Source organism: Hyperolius riggenbachi, chromosome 7 (genome assembly GCF_040937935.1).
Source record: "Hyperolius riggenbachi isolate aHypRig1 chromosome 7, aHypRig1.pri, whole genome shotgun sequence".
NCBI lineage: Eukaryota > Metazoa > Chordata > Amphibia > Anura > Hyperoliidae > Hyperolius > Hyperolius riggenbachi.
In genome coordinates this window covers 18,751,390-18,776,311 of record NC_090652.1, presented here as the reverse complement: position 1 = coordinate 18,776,311, position 24,922 = coordinate 18,751,390, and the positions used below count along the sequence as shown (strand labels likewise).

The 24,922-nt window shown below is 47.2% G+C and overlaps 1 protein-coding gene across 20 annotated transcripts in view; it reads right to left on the bottom strand.

Moving 5' to 3' along the window:
* Positions 1-24,922, bottom strand: part of LOC137524117 (uncharacterized) — a 515,954-nt gene that overhangs the window by 76,525 nt on the left and 414,507 nt on the right. For all 20 annotated transcript variants that reach the window (XM_068243637.1, XM_068243636.1, XM_068243632.1 and 17 more), the window contains 4 exons: positions 18,517-18,858; positions 11,353-11,640; positions 8,189-8,527; positions 3,237-3,524 (listed from right to left, as the gene is read on the bottom strand). In XM_068243637.1, the coding sequence (XP_068099738.1) occupies positions 3,237-3,524; positions 8,189-8,527; positions 11,353-11,640; positions 18,517-18,858 (1,257 nt within the window). The remainder of the gene's footprint in view (positions 1-3,236; positions 3,525-8,188; positions 8,528-11,352; positions 11,641-18,516; positions 18,859-24,922) is intronic.

Sequence of the window (24,922 nt, the reverse complement as noted above, 5' to 3'; positions counted from 1 at the left end):
GACGCTATCGTCAGTTGTTGTTCTAGCTACCCTACTATTCAGCATGCACAGAACTGATCCCGGGTCTCTGGAGAGACGCTACTACTATTGTTTGTTGTTGGCTAGACAGAATAGAGTGTGTTTAACTGTTTTTATTCGCAGGACTAGTCAGTCAGCGGGCTCCTCGGGCCCATGGTAACCGAGGTGGTGGCAGTTATACCCTGAATCGTGTGTAGGTTGTAATTACCGTACCTCACAGGCTCCCTTCTGGTCGGGCTGCTGCCCAAATTTCTGTCGGTTTCTGCGCAAAGATCGCGGCCAAAGCTTGCATAGTCTGTGTGCTGAAACCGATCGGAAGGCAATTTGAGGTCTGACCACTAGGGCCTCCTGTGACAATGAGATTAAAGTTTAGAGTCAGATAACGGACCTCTGTCGCAAAAAATTTAAAATACATGTAAACACATACAAATAAGAATTAGGTTTCTTCCAGAGTAAAATGAGCCATACATTACTTCTCTCCTATGTTGCTGTCACTTACAGTAGGTAGTAGAAATCTGACATTACCGAAAGGTTTTGGGCTAGTCCATCTCCTCATGGGGGGTTTTCAGCATGGCCTTTATTGTTTTATAAAGACACTCCCTGAAAAGGATTTATACAAATATGCTGGCCAGCCTCACTGGCATTTGGACGGAGCAACTGCCATTCACTAAGTACTTTTGAAAATAAAAAAAAAAACCTGAGAACACCCCATTAGGAGATGGGCTGGTCCAAAACCTGTCAGCTCTGAAAGGGGGATGGTTGGGATCTATGCACACTGCATCAGGTCTCCTTTTCCTCTGGGCATTTGCATGCTGTATGCTGTCTGAGATTCTCTGGCTCCCGATGCAGGTTATGTTATTAGGAGCCTCAGGGGGGCAGCATACAGCACTCAGTCACCCAAAAGAAAAAGAAAAGCTTGTACTAGGTAAATAACAGTGCTTAATGTGGTTTTATGCTTTTATTACTTGGCAATGGGGGGAGGGGGGAGAAGAAGAGTAGTGGGGGGAGCATCTGGCCATGACGGGGACCTGCCCCAATACTTCTGCTGGGGGCCCCCCAGAGTTTTGCCCCGGGGCCATACTCAATTCACTTTTTCTCCTAGGAGATAATTTTTTATCTTCAATTTAAATTACATTTTTAGCACTTTGCAATGGAATAAGTACCACAAAGTAGGTGGAAAAGTACTGTCCAACTTATTTTGAGTATTTGTTTACTTGCAGGTGGCGTAAAAAACATTTTATTTACAAGTTGAAAAATATTACCTAGAAGAAAATTTAGGTGAAAAAGTGAATTGCATATGGGCCCTGGTGTGAAACTTAGGAAAGACCAGGGGCGTAGCAATCACTATAGCAACCATAGCGTTTGCTATGGGGCTCGCAGCAGCCCTACGTCACAGGGGGCCTGTAGCTCAGAGGACTTTTTTTATTATTATTATTATAATGCCGCCTCGGCGGCCCGCCCCCCCCCCCGCCCCCGATAATTATAAAAGAGCCTTATGGCTGGTGACTGACTTGTGTGAGGAGGGGGACTACTTCCGGTCGGCGCGCATTGATAATCCCTGGCAGCCGGCCCGACAATTGCTCTATAGTACTGGCTTCCGGCCAGCCAGGGAGGAAGAAGGAGGAGTGACGTCGCGACGGCGAGGGAGTGGACCACGGACTGGCTGCCTCAGACTGTGCTGCGAGTGCGACTGGAGCCGGAGTGGAGGAGCGTGCCCTGGAGCCGGAGGCCTGGATTGGACCCGTCACCCGAGGAGGAGCGGAGCGACCCGACTTGTCATCCAACCCTACGCTAGGCAAGCTGCAGGACTGTGTAAGTATGGCTGCTGTGGTCTGTGGACGGAGGTGCGAGGGGGCCGTTGGGGTGGGGGGGGGGTTGGGGGCCTGGGGGGGGGGGGAATCTGCTGCCAATAAGATTGCATTTTGTGGGGAAATCTGCTGCCAGTAAGATTGCATTTGTGGGGAAATCTGCTGCCAATAAGATTGCATTTGTGGGGAAATCTGCTGCCAATAAGATTGCATTTTGTGGGGAAATCTGCTGCCAATAAGATTGCATTTTGTGTGGAAATCTGCTGCCAATAAGATTGCATTTTGTGGGGAAATCTGCTGCCAATAAGATTGCATTTTGTGGGGAAATCTGCTGCCAATAAGATTGCATTTTGTGTGGAAATCTGCTGCCAATAAGATTGCATTTTGTGTGGAAATCCGCTACCAATAAGATTACATTTTGTGGGGAAATCTGCTGCCAATAAGATTGCATTTTGTGGGACAATCTGCTGCCAATAAGATTGTATTTGTGGGGAAATCTGCTGCCAATAAGATTGCATTTGTATGGAAATCTGCTGCCAATAAGATTGCATTTTGTGGGGAAATCTGCTGCCAATAAGATTGCATTTTGTGTGGAAATCTGCTGCCAATAAGATTGCATTTTGTGGGGAAATCCGCTACCAATAAGATTGCATTTTGTGGGGAAATCTGCTGCCAATAAGATTGCATTTTGTGGGGAAATCTGCTGCGAATAAGATTGCATTTTGAGGGGAAATCTGCTGCCAATAATATTGCATTTGTGGGGAAATCTGCTGCCAATAAGATTGCATTTTGTGGTCGCCCGGCCCTCCACCATGTGGTCTGAAAAAAAACGGCCCTCCATGCCCGCAAAGTTGGACCGCACACTGCTAAGATCTTGTATATTTGGCCCCACCCATCACCACGCCCACATGCTGTTGTGAATGTCCTCTTTTTTGGAAATCAAAATATGGTCACCATAGGCTAACCTATATGCTGGGGGGCAGTGGCACCCATGTGTGGCTAACCTATATGCTGGGGGGCAGTGGCACCCATGTCTGGCTAACCTATTCGCTGGGGGGCAGTGGCACCCATGTCTGCCTAACCTATATGCTGGGGGGGCAGTGGCACCCATGTCTGGCTAACCTATATGCTGGGGGGGGGGGCAGTGGCACCCATGTCTGGCTAAAATATATGCTGGGGGAGGCAGTGGCACCCATGTCTAGCTAAAGTATATGCTGGGGGGGCAGTGGCACCCATGTCTGGCTAACCTATATGCTGGGGGGGCAATGGCACCCATGTCTGGATAACCTATATGCTTCATGGGGTTGGAAGGTCGTGGGGGGGGGGCATAAAAATGTTTTGCTATGGGGCCCAGTCATTTCTAGCTACGCCCCTGGGAAAGACTATTATGCAATAAACACGCATTATTACCTGCTATGGTGAGTACGGTATGCTGAGGCTGTGTCACGGATTGGTGCTCCCAGGTCACATGCACAGGGAAGCAGAGAGGGCAGGGCAGTGTGCACACACTGGTGACAGCACATGTTCCATCCTCACATTGGGTCATCTTGTTTTCAGGCTGTAGCTCAGTTTTGCTTTCTCCAGAGCTCCATGTGATGCTGATATCTCTGGGGTAGAATCTCTGCAGAGTCAGGGCACACTGCACCTCTCCTGTGTCACTGATGGAGAATCTCACTGGCTCTATCACCTGCGGAGACACTAGACACAAACACAACACACATCACACTGTTAGGGTGCACAACTGCACTGTGCTTATGTTATCATGCTATGCACGATATCATAGCAGAGCCAGGCTGTCGTTTCTCAGGAAAGATGACAGCTGGAGAAGCCTCTGCAATTTCAATGCTAACAGTGCAAAATAATTTGCAGTAAAAGGGATAATGTTTATTGACCAATACATTTTACAGAGAAAAAAAATCAAGCTTTCAAAACTACTTTAGGTATTGTAAAACTCGCCTTTGCAGTTTATAGCATTAGACTCAACTCCCATTGAGCGGAACACGTACAGCGCAGCAAAACGCAGGAAGTGGATCCGATGTTAAAAATAGGCTCAACTGCTACTTGTGATTAAAATCAGATCCATTTAAAGCATGACAGTACATGGAACACAATGTCCTGATCGGCTGCATTTTAACCACTTGAGGACCGTGAGCTTTACCCCCCTTAAGGACCAGGCACTTTTTTTCCATTCAGACCACTGCAGCTTTCACGGTTTATTGCTCGCTCATACAACCTACCACCTAAATGAATTTTGGCTCTTTTTCTTGTCACTAATAAAGCTTTCTTTTGGTGCTATTTGATTGCTGCTGCGATTTTTACTTTTTATTATATTCATCAAAAAAGACATGAATTTTGTCAAAAAAAAGGATTTTTTTTTACTTTCTGTGCTGGCATTTTTCAAATAAAGTAAAATTTCTGTATACATGCAGCACGAAAAATGTGGACAAACATGTTTTTGATAAAAAAAAACATTCAGCCTATATTTATTGGTTTGGGTAAAAGTTATAGCGTTTACAAACTATGGTGCAAAAAGTGAATTTTCCCATTTTCCAGCATCTCTGACTTTTCTGACCACCTGACATGTTTCATGAGGGGCTAGAATTCCAGAATAGTATAAATACCCCCCAAATGACCCCATTTTGGAAAGAAGACATCCCAAAGTATTCACTGAGAGGCATAGTGAGTTCATAGAATATATTATTTTTTGTCACAAGTAAGCGGAAAATGACACTTTGTGACCAAAAAAAAAAAGTTTCCATTTCTTCTAACTTGCGACAAAAAAAAAATGAAATCTGCCACGGACTCACCATGCCCCTCTCTGAATACCTTGAAGTGTCTACTTTCCAAAATGGGGTCATTTGTGGGGTGTGTTTACTGTCCTGACATTTTGGGGGGTGCTAAATTGTAAGCACCCCTGTAAAGCCTAAAGGTGCTCATTGGACTTTGGGCCCCTTAGCGCAGTTAGGCTGCAAAAACAATTCCACACATGTGGTATTGCCGTACTCAGGAGAAGTAGTATAATGTGTTTTGGGGTGTATTTTTACACATAACCATGCTGGGTGGGAGAAATATCTCTGTAAATGACAATTGTTTGATTTTTTTTACACACAATTGTCCATTTACAGAGATATTTCTCCCACTCAGCATGGGTATGTGTAAAAATATACCCCAAAACACATTATACTACTTTTCCTGAGTACGGCAATACCACATGTGTGGCACTTTTTTGCACCCTAACTGCGCTAAGGGGCCCAAAGTCCAATGAGTACCTTTAGAATTTCACAGGTCATTTTTGTTTCAAGACTGCTCCTCACGGTTTAGGGCCCCTAAAATGCCAGGGCAGTATAGGAACCCCACTAATGACCCCATTTTAGGAAGAAGACACCCCAAGGTATTCCGTTAGGAGTATGGTGAGTTCATAGAAGATTTTATTTTTTTGTCACAAGTTAGCGGAAATTGATTTTAATTGTTTTTTTTTCACAAAGTGTCATTTTCCGCTAACTTGTGACAAAAAATAAAATCTTCTATGAACTAACCATACTCCTAACGGAATACCTTTGGGTGTCTTCTTTCTAGAATGGGGTCATTTGTGGGGTTCCTATACTGCCCTGGCATTTTAGGGGCCCCAAACCGTGAGGAGTAGTCTTGAAACCAAATGTCGCAAAATGACCTGTGAAATCCTAAAGGTACTCATTGGACTTTGGGCTCCTTAGCGTACTTAGGGTGTAAAAAAGTGCCACACATGTGGTACCGCCGTACTCAGGAGAAGTAGTATAATGTGTTTTGGGGAGTATTTTTACACATACCCATGCTGGGTGGTAGAAATATCTCTGTAAATGACAATTGTTTGATTTTTTTTTACACACAATTGTCCATTTACAGAGAGATTTCTCCCACCCAGCATGGGTATGTGTAAAAATACACCCCAAAACACATTATACTACTTTTCCTGAGTACAGCGGTACCACGTGTGACACTTTTTTGCAGCCTAGGTGCGCTAAGGGGCCCAACGTCCTATTCACAGGTCATTTTGAGGCATTTGTTTTCTAGACTACTCCTCACGGTTTAGGCCCCCTAAAATGCCAGGGCAGTATAGGAACCCCACAAGTGACCCCATTTTAGAAAGAAGACACCCCAAGGTATTCCGTTAGGTGTATGGCGAGTTCATAGAAGATTTTATTTTTTGTCACAAGTTAGTGAAAAATGACACTTTGTGAAAAAAAAACAATAAAAATCAATTTCCGCTAACTTTTGACAAAAAATAAAATCTTCTATGAACTTGTCATACACCTAACAGAATACCTTGGGGTGTCTTTTTTTCTAAAATGGGGTCACTTGTGGGGTTCCTATACCGCCCTGGCATTTTAGGGGCCCAAAACCGTGAGTAGTCTGGATACCAAATGTCTCAAAATGACTGTTCAGGGGTATAAGCATCTGCAAATTTTGATGACAGGTGGTCTATGAGGGGGCGAATTTTGTGGAACCGGTCATAAGCAGGGTGGCCTTTTAGATGACAGGTTGTATTGGGCCTGATCTGATGGATAGGAGTGCTAGGGGGGTGACAGGAGGTGATTGATGGGTGTCTCAGGGGGTGGTTAGAGGGGAAAATAGATGCAATCAATGCACTGGGGAGGTGATCGGAAGGGGGTCTGAGGGGGATCTGAGGGTTTGGACGAGTGATCAGGAGCCCACACAGGGCAAATTAGGGCCTGATCTGATGGGTAGGTGTGCTAGGGGGTGACAGGAGGTGATTGATGGGTGTCTCAAGGTGTGATTAGAGGGGGGAATAGATGCAAGCAATGCACTGGCGAGGTGATCTGAGGGCGTTCTGAGGGTGTGGGCGGGTGATTGAGTGCCCTAGGGGCAGATAGGGGTCTAATCTGATAGGTAGCAGTGACAGGGGGTGATTGATGGGTAATTAGTGGGTGTTTAGGGTAGAGAACAGATGTAAACACTGCACTTGGGAGGTGATCGGACGTCGGATCTGCGGGCGATCTATTGGTGTGGGTGGGTGATCAGATTGCCTGCAAGGGGCAGGTTAGGGGCTGATTGATGGGTGGCAGTGACAGGGGGTGATTGATGGGTGGCAGTGACAGGGGGTGATTGATGGGTGATTGACAGGTGATCAGTGGGTTATTACAGGGAAGAACAGACATAAATATTGCACTGGCGAATTGATAAGGGGGGGGGGGGTCTGAGGGCAATCTGAGCATGTAGGGTGCATTGGGTGCCCACAAGGGGCAGATTAGGGTCTGATCTGATGGGTAACAGTGAAAGGTGGTGATAGGTGGTGATTGATGGGTGATTGATGGGTAATTAGTGGGTGTTTAGGGTAGAGAACAGATATAAACACCACACTTGGGAGGTGATCTGACGTCGGATCTGCGGGCGATCTATTGGTGTGGGTGGGTGATCAGATTGCCCGCAAGGGGCAGGTTAGGGGCTGATTGATGGGTGGCAGTGACAGGCGGTGATTGATGGGTGATTGACAGGTGATTGAAAGGTGATTGACAGGTGATCAGGGGGATAGATGCATACAGTACACAGGGGGGGGGGTGTCTGGGGGGGGGGGTCTGGGGAGAATCTGAGGGGTGGGGGGTGATCAGGAGGGAGCAGGGGGCAGTTTAGGGAATAAAAAAAAAAATAGCGTTGACAGATAGTGACAGGGAGTGATTGATGGGTGATTAGGGGGGTGATTGGGTGCAAACAGGGGTCTGGGGGGTGGGCAGGGGGGGGGGTCTGAGGGGTGCTGTGGGCGATCAGGGGGCAGGGGGGAGGAATCAGTGTGCTTGGGTGCAGACTAGGGTGGCTCGGACACTGGGACCACCAGGGCAGGAGGCAGCCTGTATTATACACTTTGTATGCGGCGATCCGGGTGCTAGTAACCCGCCGGCGCTTCCGAACGGCCGGCGGGTTACAGCGCGAGGTGGGCGGAGCCAGTCCCCGGCGGCCGATCGCGTCACGAATGACGCGATCACGCCGCCCATGCCCCTACAAGGACCGCCGCCTTTGGGCATGAGCTGGTCCTTGCGGGCTCCACTTTCCGGCCGCCTCTGTGCGTTAGGCGGTCGGGAAGTGGTTAAGCGGTGAGCAGATGCGTTTCTCACAGCAACCAATGGTGCAAACACACCTGCCCCGGACGCAAACTGGAGCAGAGACTAAACTGGTCCACTTTGATCTGAATGAGCCATTCTGCTCCATTATAAATAGGAATTGAGCCTTAGGCAGTTAGTGGTATTATCCATTCTCTTAAGTTTTCACTTTACCTGATAGATTAGACAATACTCTGTTGTGAAAATGTTTTCTATGGAAACTCCTCAGGAATTTAGTCAGCTCCAACACTTTATCACATAGTCACTCACCCATCACTTGTAGAGGTCCTGTTCCTCTCTCTAGGGGGCGCTCCAGGCTGGGGTGCTGCACTCTGCAGATGAACTCTGACCCCTGGTCTGCCAGTGTCGGGATGATCAGCAGGCTGGCTGTACAGCTGTATGTCTTATCCTCCTGTCTCTGGTGATTGATCTGTGGCATCCTGTACTGGTCACCAGTAAGTTCCTGCTCTCTGCCTCCCTTTTTCCTATGCCAGCTCACAGTCAGCTCTTCAGAGATATAGCCAGAGATTTTACATTCTATTCTGGATTCATGGTTCAGGATGAAGTCAGTTGTATCTAGTTGTTCAATGTGTGGCCTCCACGGGAGATCTGTAGATTAATCAGGAAGATCAGGATTAGAATCACATTAGAGAGCAGGACATGTATTATTTTACATTTGAAATTTTACCATGAACTACTTATGATTTTTACATTTTGATTTAACCACTTAAGTACCAGCAGTCTCTGGCCCCTTAAGGACCTGCTGGTACAAAAACGGTACTCACTGACGTCACGCCGCACAGGCACTGGCCCATCGCTGCAGCCCACTCGCTCTGCCATCGTTATGACAGCAGAGCTCCATGTGCCAGTCAGGAGCCAATTTCATTGGCTCACAGTGATCACAGGGTCAGGAGCCAATGAAATCGGCTCTTGACCGACTCACAGAGCTTTGCTGTCAAACCGACTGCAGAGTGAATGGGCTGCAGTGATGGGAGAGCGGTGCAATCGTCTGGAGCGTGGGGTGCAGTAACTGAAATCTACACCCTGGCAGGGATAACAGTTCCCACACAGGGCGTAGATTTCAATTACCAAGGTTCGGAAGTGGTTATACATGAAAGGATTTAGATATTGTTGTCACTGGTAAATATATAAATGGAGACACTGGTGACAATGACATCTTGGAAAAGTGGGAGTTCCCCTCTATCTCTGAGCAGGAGTAAGGGGAACCTCCCATACCTAGCAGGGATACAGATAGCAGAGGCATTTCTGCCATTAGGCGCCAGGGGGCATGGTGCAATGGGTGACAGACAGGATGGAGGTGTTGCCAAGACCTCCTCCAGAGGCCATGAGCAGAAGGGGGAAGCAGCGCTGAAGGAGGGGCAGCGGTGGGGAGGGGGGTCAGACCCCCCCCCCCCCCCACCCTCACTTGGGTCCCCTCCCTCTGGAATAGTGGCGGCAGACAGGAGAGGCAGGCGAGAAATTACTCCCCTGCTTCCTGCGTTCCAGGCGGGCAGCTTCATCGTCACGTGACACTGGTCTCTGCTAATCAGGAAGCACAGTGAGTGGTGGAGAAGGCGGAGACCAGTGTCACGTGCAGGAAGCAGGTGAGTAATTCCTCACCCGCCGCTCCTGTCTGCCACTGCTATTCTGGAGGAGGAAGTGCTAGAAGGAGGGGACACCTTCGCTTCCCCCATAAAGAAGCCAACTATGCTACCTATACTGGATGCAACTATACTATCTGTACTGGGGGCAACTGTACTAAGCTACCTTATACTGGGGGAAACTTTACTACCTACCTATACTGGGGGAAACTATATTACCTACACTGGGGGCAAATATACTACCTACACTGGGGGCAATTATACTAGCTATACTGGGGGCAACTATACTATCTATACTGAGGGCAATTATACTACCTATACTGGGGGCAACTAAACTACCTATACTGAGGGCAACTATATTATCTATACTGGGGGCAACTATACTATCTATACTGGGGGCAACTATACTATCTATACTGAGGGCAATTATACTACCTATACTGGGGGCAACTACACTATCTATACTGGGGGCAACTACACTATCTATACTGGGGGCAACTATACTATCTATACTGGGGGCAACTATACTATCTATACAGAGGGCAATTATACTACCTATACTGGGGGCAACTAAACTAGCTATACTGAGGGCAACTATATTATCTATACTGGGGTAACTATACTACCTTCACTGGGGGCAACTATACTAGCTATACTGGGGCAACTATACTACCTTCACTGGGGGCAACTATACTAGCTATACTGGGGCAACTATACTACCTTCACTGGGGGCAACTATACTAGCTACCTACACTGGGGGCAACTATACTAGCTACACTGGGGCAATTATATTATCTATACTGTGGCAACTATACTACCTATACTGGGGGCAACTATACTAGCTACCTATACTGGGGGAAACTTTACTACCTGTACTAGGCCAACTTTATGGAGGGCAACTATGCTACCTATAAGGGGGCAGCTATATTACCTATACTGGTGGCACCTATACCTGGCATTACCTGCCGTGGCATGCTTAGCATGCCACACTCGCTCTTTCCTTTTTATTGGGTGGGGGAGGGGGGCCTTTTAATACCCAGCACCAGGTGTCAAATGCCCCAGGTACGCCACTGACAGACAGCAGCAAAAGCCTGGCACGTCCCCAAAACTAAGGCTTGGGTGTTATTACTTACCAGAAAAAGCAGCAGCCCTGGAAATTAATGTAATCCAGGTCACGTCTGTCAGTATCGCTAAGATTGATGGAGAATTGCCTACCTGTAAATACTGATTTACCTTTTTATTATTCTCTCCTTTTTATACAGAAATAGTTTATCAGTTTAGATTCAGCTTAGGTTCCCTTTAAAGAGACACTGAAGCGAAAAAAAAAATATGATATAGTGAATTGGTTGTGTACTATGAATAATTACTAGAAGATTAGCAGCAAAGAAAATATTCTCATACTTTTATTTTCAGGTATATAGTGTTTTTTCTAACATTGCATCATTCTATAATATGTGCAGATTACACAACACTCAGCATTCAAAATGAGTCTCAGAGCAGTCTGTGAAGTAATGACCTCTCCTCTAGCAGAGGAAAAGTAAATAGTCCAGGAACAGTTGAGATAATAAAAGTCAGATAACAGCCCTCTCCACGACTAACTTAGTCGGAGAGCTTAATGGCTTGTTTGCATAGAGATAACAACTGGAGTTTCTCAACTCTTCCTGTACTGGAAACAATTACACTGATGTATCTGATCTTAATGTTTTATTTCTTAGCTGTGCTACACATACAAATCATAATATCATCATTTTTTTTCGCTTCAGTGTCTCTTTAAGTAACTAGCATGTAATCCTGTGCAGGACAGGTGAGAAGCTATAATCCATTTATTATTACCTTCTATGGTGAGTGTGGTACGTTGAGGCTGTGCCACGGATTGGTGCTCCCAGGTCACATGCACTGGGAAGCAGAGAGGGCTGGGCAGTGTGCACACACTGGTGACATCACATGTTCCATCCTCATACAGTATTGGCTTGTTTTCAGGCTGTAGCTGAGTTTGAGGTTCTCCAGAGCTCCATGTGATGCTGATATCTCTGGGGTAGAATCTGCGCAGAGTCAGGGCACACTGCACCTCTCCTGTGTCACTGATGGAGAATCTCACCGGCTCTATCACCTGCGGAGACACTAGACACAAACACACATTACTCTGTCAGTATAACACAACACAGACAACTGTATCCTAAACTTAACTAGTTAGCAAACAGAGAAATATCACAACCTTCACAAAAATTAAAGCTGAGGTTTCTGTCTTTATCAAAGGAAAAAAGTTTCAAATTCTACATAATTTGTTTTTAAATAAGGGCCTAATATGTATTTGTTCATTTGTGGTGAATATAAGGGGCAATGGTTGGTTCAGCAAATTATTTGGAAAATATAATTTACAATATACAATGGGCTTGATTCACAAAGCGGTGCTAACCTACTTAGAACGTCTAAAGTCTTTAGACGTGCTAACCAGGGTGCTAAGTAGGTTAGCACCGGATTTCTCAATTGATTAACCTACTTAGCACCCTGGTTAGCACGTCTAAAGACTTTAGACGTGCTAAGTAGGTTAGCACCGCTTTGTGAATCAAGCCCAATATGTTACATTATAGGATTGAATAGTCAACATGTTTACAGTTAGTTAACTATCTCACATCTCTGAAGGACAGACGTGTAACTTGGGTCATCAGTATCTGTTGAACCTGGATTGGTACAAACAAGCACATTGGGCTTGATTCACAAAGCCATGCTAACTGTTTAGCACTGACATTTGCGCGCGATAACGCAGACTTTGCATCGGATCATGCTGACTTTTTCTTTGCACGCGCAAAAGTCCGCCAGCGGCACTTCACATGCTAACTGTTTAGCACGCCTGTGCTAAACAGTTAGCACTGCTTTGTGAATCAAGCCCATTTTCTTTTTCATGCTCTATATAACTCAGGAGATGAACATAAGTGAAAGGAAAGTGTCTGAGGATCCTGGTTGTTGGAGGGATTTGTCCTTCTGAAAGGCACATAGGCCTCAATTCACTAAGCTTATCTCCTGTCTTTAATAACTCTTCTAGAGTTGTTACCATGGTGATAAGGCATGTAGTATTCAGGAAACATTTTACCTCAGGCAAACCTAAAGTTAACTGTTCTGTCTTTAAGTTAACTCTCCAATCCTTAAAATAACTCCAGAGTTAAAGACAGACTGTTAATTAACTGCCTGTGAAAATAACTACAGAGGAGGTAAATTAACTACAGAGGAGGTAAATTAACTACAGAGGAGGTAAATTAACTACAGAGGAGGTAACGTAAGGAATGAAGAGATAAGATAACTCTCACTGTGTGAGGTAAGTTTTCTCTTGCCTTTTTATCTCCAGCATGATCTTAGTGAATTGAGGCCAAGGTCATCTATACTGGGTGCTAAGGACTTGGCTAGCTCAGAATTTATTTTACTACCTGGTGGATACATTAGAACTGCGTTGGCTTTAGCTAATGCTAAGCACACACTTTTAATTATAATTGGCCAATCACAGACCAATTTTACCATGTCTGTGTGGTATGAGGGCCAGCAAATTTTGAATACTAAAACTGGGTCTTTGAAAAATGAAAGATCAAAGATAATCTGCAGATAATAATCTTTGTAAAAAAAAATAAGACCTCCAAAGATGCAGAGGAAGCATATTTATCACTCAGTCTTTCAGATCCATCCCGGTGGATCTGATCTGCAGACGATTGTTCATTAGAACAGGCGTGTATGAGATCTGCAGATATTTCTTAACATTTGTGTGCACAGGAATGGGTGAAAAAGAAGGAAGTAAATAGACTATGAATGCATTTTGCAGGAACTTATCTTTTGCATGTTTACGGCATCTTTATAGAGATCAGTCTTTCAAACCTCCCTGACAAACCTCTGCGACAGATAAATTCCTCAGTTTGCAAAGATTTGTATCTGATGGGGTGATAAAGGACACATCTGGGGTAATAAGAAAACAAGATCTACTTACCTGGGGCTTCCTCGGGCCCCTGGCAGCCAATATGTCCCTCTCCGCAGCTCCGGTGTCCCGGGTTCCCCTCCCTTGCAGATGTCTTCTGCAGCTGCGCAGGCCACATCAGCACGATCACCAGTGGCGCGGCCAGGCACAGAAGATGTTGACCTGATGAGGTCGGCATCTGCATCTGGGGGGACCCCGGGACACCGTCTGGGAGCAGAGCTGCGATGAGGGACACATAAGCTGCCAGGGGGTGGAGGAAGGCCCAGGTAAGTAGACCTTGGCTTTTTTACCACCTCGGACCTGTCCTTCAAGAATAGACTGTGAAGGTAAGCTCTCATACTACATGGAGGTGGTAAAATTGGCCAATGATTACCCAATCAAAATTGGATGTGTGTATGCACCCTACAGCCTGACACACATTTTCAATCATGATTGGATCTGGATTCAATCAGGATTGAAATCACTGACCGATTTTACCATCTCCATGTAATATGAAAGCTTACCTACACAATCTGTTCTTAGTATTCAATATCTGTTTACCCTCATACTACGTGCATGAAGGTGGTAAAATTGGTCAATAATAATTGAAAGTGTGTACCAGGCATAACCTCCTTACCGGTAACCCCGTACTACATACGGGGTAGTCGCCGCGGGGGATCACATGGCCCCAGGACGATTTTTTTTTTTAAATTGTGCCATCTGCTTTAGCTAGCGGTTCGCCAACTAAGCGTATACTCACAGTTCCTCCGGTCCCCCGCGATCGCCCGCAATACCTTCCGGAATACGTACCCCCCAGCGTTCCCACGTCGGCGCAGCTGCCCAATCGGCTCCAGGCTTTGCGATGGCGGCGATCGGGGTTGTGGATGACGTCACGACGTCAATGACGTTGTGACGTCATCTCCGATCGTCGCCATAGCAATGCTGGAAGCTGATCGGGAAACTGTGGTTTTCGTGGGATCGTGGCAAGGTACGTATAGCCGGCTGCGATCGGCGGGCATGGGGGGGACCGGAGCAACCTTGTACATACGCTTAGCTAGCGAAATGCTTGCTAAAGCATTTTAAAAAAAAATTTTGCACAAAAAAACCTCCCTCAGAAACTGCGTACCGCCAAGGGGGTTAAAGGGAACCCGAGATGAGAGGTATATGGAGGCTGCCATATTTATTTCCTTTTAAGCAATACCAGTTGCCTGGCAGCCCTGCTGATCCTGTGTCTCTAATACTTTTAGCCTTAGACCCTGAACAAGCATGCAGCAGATCAGGTACTCTGACTCAGGTTTTACTGGAATAGCCATATGCTTGTTCCAGGGTTTTGTCAAATACTACTTATGCCAGAAGATCAACAGGGCTGCCAGGCAACTGGCATTGTTTACAAGGAAATAAATATGACAGCCTCCATATCCTTCTCACCTCGGGTTCCGTGTAAGGCCTGTATCCAATTCACTTTTCCTCCCAAGTTTTCTCCTAGGTGATATTTTCATACCTTATCAATAATAGGCCCTTTGAGCCACCAGCAAGCAAGAACATTTTAACACTAGTTCTATTTATTTTAACCTACTTTCAGGGCCGGCGCTACCATGGAGGCAAAGGAGGCAGCTGCCCCAGGGCCCCAGAGCTTGTAGGGGCCCCCAGTGGCTACAAGAGGGAATTTTTTTTTTCAAATCGGCCTTATAGTTTTTGAGAAAATCGATTTTAAAGTTTGAAAGGAAAAAAAATACACATTTGAAAACCCGCCAACTTTAATGGTTAATAGTAAATCCACCTTAAATGCTAGAAACCCTAAATTTGCAGGATATGTTAAGGAGATCATTAGGAATAAGAGGAAAAAACAATTTTTCAAAAAGATCTTATAGTTTTTGAGAAAATCGATTTTAAAGTTTCGAAGGAAAAAAGTATACTTTTAAATACGGTAAATGTCACTTTTAGTTGCAAACCTAACGGTAGTGTAATTTTACATGCATCAAACGAAAGCGCAATAAATTTGCTGACGGGGTTTCCAGGGGGTCCATACGCAGCCGCATCGCTTTGGCCAGGGATCGCTATACAGCTGCAATATGGCTGTATGAAGATCCCTGGCATTTTTTCTTATTTTCCCAATTTTTTTTTTATGTTTAGCGTGTGGGAATTAAAAAAAAAAAAATTATGTGGGGTCCCCCCTCCTGAAACTTTTTACCCCCTTGTCCCCCATGCAGGTTTGGGTAGCCAGAATGTGGAGCTCCGACCGATTGGGGCTTCACACCCTGACTATACCAGCTGCAAAAAAGGTCCCCTAATGCCGATTTTTGTTCCATGGTATATGTTGGGGGGGCCCCCCCAGGTTTATTTTGCCCTAGGGCCCCATTGTTGCTTAAACCGGCCCTGCCTACTTTTTGGTACTTTTCAATTGCAGAGTACTGAAAAGTTATCTGAAAGGGAATATCCGCGCAGCTTAATAAAAAAATAAAAATACAAATCCACTTACCTGGGGCTTCCTCCAGTCCGTGGCCGGCAGGACGTGCCCTCGACGCCGCTCCGGAGGCTCCCGGTCTTCTCCGGTGGGTATTGGTTGTCATGTGGGTGCTGAATGCAGATGCTGGGTGCCATGTGGGTTCTGGGTGCGGGTACAGAGTGACATATGGGTTCTGGCTATGGGTGGGTATTGAGTGTCATGCTGGTGTTGATTGTACTTAGTGCCATGTGAGATCTGGGTGCATGTACTGGATGTCATGTGGGTGCTGTGTCCAGGTACTGGGTGTGACATTGGTGCGAATACTTGGTGCTATGCCTGTACTGGGCAGGGCTGGCGCTACCATAGAGGCAAAGGGGGCAATTGCCTAAGGGCCCCAGAGCCTGTAGGGGCCCCCAAGGTGTCTCCCCATCTTAACACTTGCTTCCCGGGGGGCTTTGCAGAGTTTTTGTCAGAGTAGCGTCTCACCTGTGCTGGCGGGCAGGTGAGACAATATACTGCCAAAGACTGCAGGGGCACCAGGAAGCACAGTTAAGCTGGGAAGGGATTGGGAGGAAAGGTCAGGAGCCGTCTCATGGGCCCAGGAGGGAATTTTGGCTGCAACAAAGGACCCCTAATTCCGCTTTTTGTTAATTGACTAATTTTGTCCTGGGGCCCCAACGTCACTAGAACTGGCCCTGTTACTGGGTGCTGTCCATGGGTGGGCTTTGGGTGTCACAAGGGTTTTAAATGAAGGTACTTTGGGTGCAGATACTGGTTAAGTGGGTGCTTGCTGCAGATAGTGGGTGCCATGTGGAGGCTGTGTGTAGGTGTGAGTACTGGGTGCAATGTAAGACCTGGGTACAGGTTCCTGGTGTCATATGAGTGTGAGTACTGGGAGCCAGGGAAGGGGTGTGGGTGGAGGATAGGAGAAGTAGAGGTCAATGTGCGTGCTGCAGGAAGGGAAGTCATTGGGAGTGCTGGGGGAGGGAGAGGTCAGTTTAGGTGCTGGAGGAAGTCATTATGGGTGCTGCTGGGGACAGGTGCTGCTGGGGGAGGGAAATGTCAATGTGGGTGCTGGAGGAGGAAGGTGTCAGTGTGGGTGCTGGGGGAGGGAGGTGTCAGTGTGAGTGCTGGGGAGGGAGAGGTCAGTGTGGGAGCTGGGGGAGGAAGAGGTCAGTGTGGGTGCTGGGGGAGGAAGAGGTCAGTGGGGTTGCTGGGGGAGGGAGGGGTCAGTGTGGGTGCTGGGGAGGCAGGATCACTGCAGTGCTAATTCTGAGGAGGGAAAGGTCAGTATGTGTCCTAGGCAGATGTCTCTGTGGGTGCAGGGTTAAGGGAGAGGCCACTGTTGTCAGAGAGACACCATCTTACATACTCCAACACAGCTGTGGGGATGGTTACACTAGGATTCCTGTACCTCTTTACTCCAAAGTGTCCCAGATGGGGAGGAGCTTCCCACATGTGTGGGTGGGGCTTCCTGTGGGATGGTTTGGAGCTTATCACAGCTGGAGGCAGAGCTTTGTTTTTGCAGCCAAAGGGGCCTTTTTATGGGGATTTAAAAAGTGGGGGTGCTTGGGCACCCAGAGCCCCCCCTCCCCCTGTGCCTGTTTCTAAGCAATATAAAAAAAAAGGTTTTATTGATAAGGTTCCTTTCACATGCAGTGGCTATAATGCAGTGGATGCACTTGCATTTACAGGGTAACATGCGCATTTACATTAGCAGTAACACATACATGGTGCTGCATGCCTCGCTGCATGGTCACACCAAACTGTTAATGCGCAGTATGACTTTTTGTGAAATATTGTGATGCGCAGGGACATACCTAGAGGGGAACAGCTCCTGCAATTGCAGAGGGACCCAGAGCTGTGAGGGGCCCCAACTACTAATGTTCCCCTTCCTACAATACAGCAGAGTAACCAAGCAGCTCGGTATGACCCCAAACCACTAGGAATACAATACAGGGGTCCATCCTTCTAATCAGGTGGTTTGTGGCTACACTTGTTATGGGTGTGAAGATCAGGATGGCACACTTGTTTTATGACCCTTGTGAGATGGGCCCCCAGGCTGTGAGGGTCACCAGGGGGAGGCAAGGGAAGGGGTGTGACCATTGGGGGGCCACATCAAAGTTTCCCTGGGGGGGCCCCTTGAATTGTAGTTACGCCACTGGCGATGGGATTGCAGAAACGTCCCATTGCAATGTACTTTGCAAGTGTGAAAAAAACCTTAAGGGCCCGTTTCCACTAGAGCAAATCTGCATGTGTTTCCTGCATGCAGATTCGCATAAACAATACAAGTGGATCGGCCTGTTTCCATGTGTCAGGATCGCCTACAATGTATTTAATAGGAAATTCGCATTCGTTTTCGTATGCGAATTTTACCACGAATTAGCGGGCGATTTTGCATAAAATCAATGTAAAAGCACACAGGCACTGACATGATTAAATGCGCATAGTCATTAACATATGCGAAAACGCGGTAAAATTTGCATCCGTGTGCAAATTTGTTTTTGCGTTTTCTACAACTAATTTGCACCGCACAAATGGAAACGGGCCCTAATTGTTGTGCAAACCACTCAGGAAGTTCAGTTGTAAATCCCCATCAGAATAGCACACTCACCCATCACTTGTAGAGGTCCTGTTCCTCTCTCTAGGGGGCGCTCCAGGCTGGGGTGCTGCACTCTGCAGATGAACTCTGACCCCTGGTCTTCCTGTGTCGGAGTGAACTCCAGGCTGGCTGTACAGCTGTATGTGTTGTCCGGCTGTCTCTGGTGTGTGATGTCTGCCATATTGTACTTGTTATCAGTAACAGCAATAAAGTCACCTGTACCTTTCCTCCTATACCAGCTCACTGACAGATCAGAAGGGAAATATCCTGAGATTCTGCACTGTAATTGGGATATTTTATTGAGAAGTAGATTAGATGTATCTAGATCTTCAATTTTTGGAATCCATGGAAACTCTGTGGAATAATCAGAATTTAGCATAAACAATTGGTTAAGATACATATTTTTAAAGGACACCTAAAGTGAGATGGATATGGAGGCTGCCTTATTTATTTTCTTTTAAACAATGCAGATTGCCTGGCAGCCCTGCTGATCCTGTGCCACCAATACATATCTTAGCCATAGACCCTAAACAAGCATTCAGATCAGGGGCTCGATTCACTAACCGGTGATAACTCAGTTATCACACGTTAAGGGCCTGTTTCCACTGCACACAGATTGGATGCAGAATGGTTGCAGAAAAACTGACTCCAATGAATGTCTATGGGCCTGTTTCCACTAAACACGATTTGTCTGATGCAGATTTTCCCATAACGATTCATTGGAGTCAGTTTTTCTGCATCCATTCTACATCCAATCTGCGTGTAGTGGAAACGGGCCCTTAGGCTTTGTATGTGCAAACTTGCGTGCTAAGCATTTTGCATGTGCAAAGTTTATGCCGTTCGTGTGGTAAGTTTTAGCACGCGTATGACGTTATGCCTTACGCATGATAACTGCACTTTGCACGTGATAACTACGGCGCTTTGCGTGTTAATCTATTAGAGTGTATGCTTAGCACGCCCGTGCTAAGCTGGTTTGCACGTGATGTAATGCACGCAAAACTTTCCACACGTAGACTATTAACTTTACGCAAAGTCATTAAGTTATGCGCATAAAGCTTTGCGCGCATGATATCACATGCAAAGCAGCTAAGTGTTAGCACGCTTTTGTGAATCAAGGCCCAGATGTTTGAGGTCTGACTAGATTTGCTGCATGCTTGTTCAGGGTCAGTGGCTAAAAGCATTAGAGGCAGAGGATCAGCAGGGCTGTCAGGTAACTGGTATTGCTTAAAAAGAATCTGTATTGTTAAAATCGCACAAAAGTAAACATACCAGTGTGTTAGGGGACATCTCCTATTACCCTCTGTCACAATTTCGCCACTCCCCGCCGCATTAAAAGTAGTCAAAAACAGTTTTAAAAAGTTTGTTTATAAACAAACAAAATGGCCACCAAAACAGGAAGTAGGTTGATGTACAGTATGTCCACACATAGAAAATACATCCATACACAAGCAGGCTGTATACAGCCTTACTTCTGAATCTCAAGAGATCACTTGTGTGTGTTTACCTTCTGACCCCTTCAGCTCTCACCCACTGAAGTGACAGGCTTCCTGCAGACAGCTCTGCCTCAGTATGTGACAGACCAGCTCCTTTCACAGCCTAACAGAGGAGGATTTTTATCCAGCTCTCTTCTCTCACTGATAAGATAGCAGAGAAGCTGCAGGCTTATGTAAATAAAACACACACTGGAGTGTGCATAGAGGAACAGTTCAGCACGGAAGAACTTGGCAGCCTTCCAGACACAGGCCGACAAGTCTGACAGGGGAAAGATACATTGATTTATTACAGAGACAGTGATAGTACAAATTGCTGCAGTAAGCCAGAACACATTAGAATAGGTTTAGGAACTTGTAGGATGGTAGAAAAAAACGTTGTAATTTTTGTTACAGAGTCACTTTAAAAGGAAATAAATATGGCAGCCTCCATATACCTCTTGCTTCAGGTCTCCTTTAAGTAACACATATAAATGTCTCACAGTATGTTCCAAAAAGTTTATAAACACTTTGCTACTTGTTGTCTGTATGTACCGTATATTTCAAGTAAAGGTAACACTCCCTAAAGCATACCTCCAAACCAGGGGTGCAGCTAAGGTTTTTGTGGCCCCAAGCGGACTGTAGCAAGAGGCCCTATCCTGCGCCGCGGCGAAAAATGGGTGTGGCTATCCCGCATAAGTGGGCGTGGCCATGACATGTGGGTGGAGCAGGAGGGCGGATTGGGGCGGGGCTGTTTGCGGGGAAAAAATGGATGTTGGGGTGATTGAGGCGCGCGTAGCGCGCCGAAAGATTGGCGCGGCCATGACATTGTATGGGCGAAGCTTAACCGTAGCACAGCAAATATAGCCAACTATGACCATTAAATAATAAATGCAGCAACAGTTACCCCAGACACCAGAAAATAAAAACGCAATTTGGGCCACATTTCAGCAGAAATCAAACGCAATTAGGGCACATTTTCAGCAGAAATCAAACGCAATTAGGGCACATTTTCAGCCGAAATCAAACGCAATTAGGGCACATTTTCAGCAGAAATCAAACGCAATTAGGGCAGAGTTCAGCAGAAATGAAACGCAATTAGGGCCACATTTTCAGCAGATATCAAACGCAATTAGGGCACAGTTCAGCAGAAATCAATCGCAATTAGGGCACAGTTCAGCAGAAATCAATCGCAATTAGGGCCACATTTTCAGCAGATATCAAACGCATTTAGGGCACAGTTCAGCAGAAATCAATCGCAATTAGGGCCACATTTTCAGCAGATATCAAATGCAATTAGGGCACAGTTCAGCAGAAATCAATCGCAATTAGGGCCACATTTTCAGCAGATATCAAACGCAATTAGGGCACAGTTCAGCAGAAATCAATCGCAATTAGGGCCACATTTTCAGCAGATATCAAACGCAATTAGGGCACAGTTCAGCAGAAATCAATCGCAATTAGGGCCACATTTTCAGCAGATATCAAACGCATTTAGGGCACAGTTCAGCAGAAATCAATCGCAATTAGGGCCACATTTTCAGCAGATATCAAACGCAATTAGGGCACAGTTCAGCAGAAATCAATCGCAATTAGGGCCACATTTTCAGCAGATATCAAACGCAATTAGGGCACAGTTCAGCAGAAATCAATCGCAATTAGGGCCACATTTTCAGCAGATATCAAACGCAATTAGGGCACAGTTCAGCAGAAATCAATCGCAATTAGGGCCACATTTTCAGCAGATATCAAATGCAATTAGGGCACAGTTCAGCAGAAATCAATCGCAATTAGGGCTGCGGCTGCAAAAAGAAAAGAATTTACTCACCTGGCAGGCTGGCACCGGCAGAAGTCTTCTCTCCCTGGTCTCCTCTCCCGGCCGGCTCCTCAGGCGCGCAGTTCCCACGGAGCTCCCTCCCTGGCTTCCTCCTCCAATCTCCCGCGCTGATTCATGCAGGGCTACGGGAAGATGGCCACCCGAAGCCCTGTACTGGAGACATAGTCTCCAGAGCAGGGCTTCGGCGGCGGCCATCTTCCTGTAGCCCTGCTCTGCTCTGCCAGTGCCAGCCCGGCGGGGCTGCGGGGAAAAAGTGACGTCACGCCGACGTCACGGAGCCGCCGAGGCCCCTAAGATTGTGAGGCCCCAAGCGACCGCTTGGTTCGCTTTATGCCTCGCGGCGCCCCTGCTCCAAACCTCATGTTAAAGTGATCCTTAAGTCAAAAAAAAATGAGTTTTACTCACCTGGGGCTTCCAATAGCCCCCTGCAGCTGTCCGGTGCCCTCGCCGTGTCCCTCCGATCCTCGTGTCCCCGCCGACAGCCACTTCCGGTTTTGCCGTCAGCCGCCGACAGGCTGGGAACGCGAGTGATTCTTCACGTTCCCAGCCACAATATCGCCCTCTATGCTGCTATAGCATATAGCATGAAGCATATAGCAGCATAGAGGGCGCAATTGTGGCTGTGAACGCGAAGAATCACTCGCGTTCCCAGCCTGTCGGCTCCTGGCGGCGAAACCGGAAGTGGCTGCCGGCGGGGACACGAGGATGGGAGGGACACGGCGAGGGCACCGGACAGCTGCAGGGGGCTATTGGAAGCCCCAGGTGAGTGAAACTCATTTTTTTTTTTGGCTTAACCTCCTTGCCGGTTATCCCGAACTCAGTTCGGGATAACCTGCGCAGGAGGATTGCTCAGGCCCGCTGGGCCGATTTGCATAATTTTTTTTTGTTACAAGCAGCTAGCACTGTGCTAGCTGCTTGTAACTTCCGATCGCCGCCGCTCACGCCGAACCGCCGCAATCCGCCGCGCCGAGCCGCTCCCCCCTGCCCCAGACCCCTGCGCTGCCTGGCCAATCAGTGCCAGGCAGCGTTGAGGGGCGGATCGGGATTCCGTATGGCGTCCCGACGTCCATGACGTCGGTGACATAATCCCGCCCCGTCGCCATGGCGACCGGGGAAGCCCTGCAGGAAATCCCGTTCTGAACGTGATTTCCTGCTTACTCTGATCGCCGAAGGCGATCGGAGTGGGTGGGAGGATGCTGCCACTCAGCGGCTATCATGTAGCGAGCCCTCGGCTCGCTACATGATTTAAAAAAAAAAAAAAAACTCCTGCGCTGCCTCCTTGCCGGAGGAATTGAACCGGCAAGGAGGTTAAGGATCACTTTAAGAAAGAGCCTCTAATCACACCCTTGGAACACCCCAAGTCACACATGCCACAAAGAATTAATAAGCAGAAGACAGTTTTATAATTGAAACCACACTGGTCCTTTCTATCATCACTACTTTTTCTTCATGCTAACATTTGAAAAAGTAAAAGAGGGACAGTTGGGAGCTATGCATCTAGGACTTGTGCACAGATGCTTCGGGGAGATCTTTACAAATCTTGGTAATATTTTTTCTAAACATATCTGTAAGGAAAAAAAGTGCCTATTTAGATTCTTACCTCTGAAGAGGGAAGCTTTTTGGATAATGCAACTAAGCATAGCAAGCCCTGAACCATCTTTAAAAATCCCTCCAGTGTCCCCTATTGTTCTTTTAACAGACCAATGAGAATCCTCATTGGTCTGTTAAAAGACAAGTAGAGGGCACTGGAGGGGATTTTAACCACTTGAGGACCCACCCTTTACCCCCCCTTAAGGACCAGCGCTGTTTTTGCTGATCTGTGCTGGGTGGGCTCTACAGCCCCCAGCACAGATCAGGGTGCAGGACGAGCGACCAGATCGCCCCCCTTTTTTCCCCACTAGGGGGATGATGTGCTGGGGGGGTCTGATCGCTCCTGCCTGCTGGGTGTTGCGGGGGGGGGGCACCTCAAAGCCCCCCTCCGTTGCGGAATTCCTCCCCTCCCTCTCCTACCTGCTGCCCCCCGTGATCCGCGCTGCACAGGACGCTATCCGTCCTGTGCAGCCAGTGACAGGACGTTCCCTGTCACATGGCGGCGATCCCCGGCCGCTGATTGGCCGGGGATTGCCGATCTGCCTTACGGCGCTGCTGCGCAGCAGCGCCGTACAATGTAAACAAAGCGGATTATTTCCGCTTGTGTTTACATTTAGCCTGCGAGCCGCCATCGGCGGCCCGCAGGCTATTCACGGAGCCCCCCGCCGTGAATTGACAGGAAGCAGCCGCTCGTGCGAGCGGCTGCTTCCTGATTAATCAGCCTGCAGCTGGCGACGCAATACTGCGTCGCTGGTCCTGCAGCTGCCACTTTGCCGACGCGCGGTATGAGTGCGCGGTCGGCAAGTGGTTAAAGATACTCTGGAACTTGCTATACTAAGTATAGCATGCCCAGGGCTTGTAGCAGCATGTGCTGCACTGTTCGCCGGTTGTCAGTCTGGTGTCAAGAGGGTATGGCATGGGATTGGTTCAGAGGATACTGTCATGGGAGTAACTGAAGATAAGTACTTATGGTAAATTAGGAACATTAAATTACTTTTTTCATGGCTATGTTTTTATTTACTGTATATTCTGGCGTATAAGACTACTTTTTAGCCCTTGAAAAACATCTGAAGAGTCAGGGGTCATCTTATACACCGGGTGTCATTAATGCCGCGTGATACGCCCTATCCTGTTACCGCTTCTCAGATCTTGCTGCTGAGGACTGTAGTGAAGCGGCGCAGGTGCACATGTGCAAGATTTGAGAGGCAGAGAAGGAGGTAAATAGGATACAAGGGCGGGGCCAGAAGGGTGAAAGAGGGGTGTTTTATGGGCACAGTGCAATCTATTCTTCCATACTACTCTGATAAGCAGGGAGACAAGGGGAGCTGACCAATCCGCTTAGGGAGAGGGAGAGTTGACCAATTGAGTCAATCGCCTGTATACTGTTATATACTGGGTACCACATACAGCACAGCATCAGTATCTGTTCAAACAAAGCACCAGCATATGCTTTTTTTTTTTTATTTGGCGTGCAATGAAAGAGGGGTCTTATACGGCGAGTATATCCAAAACTCTATATTTT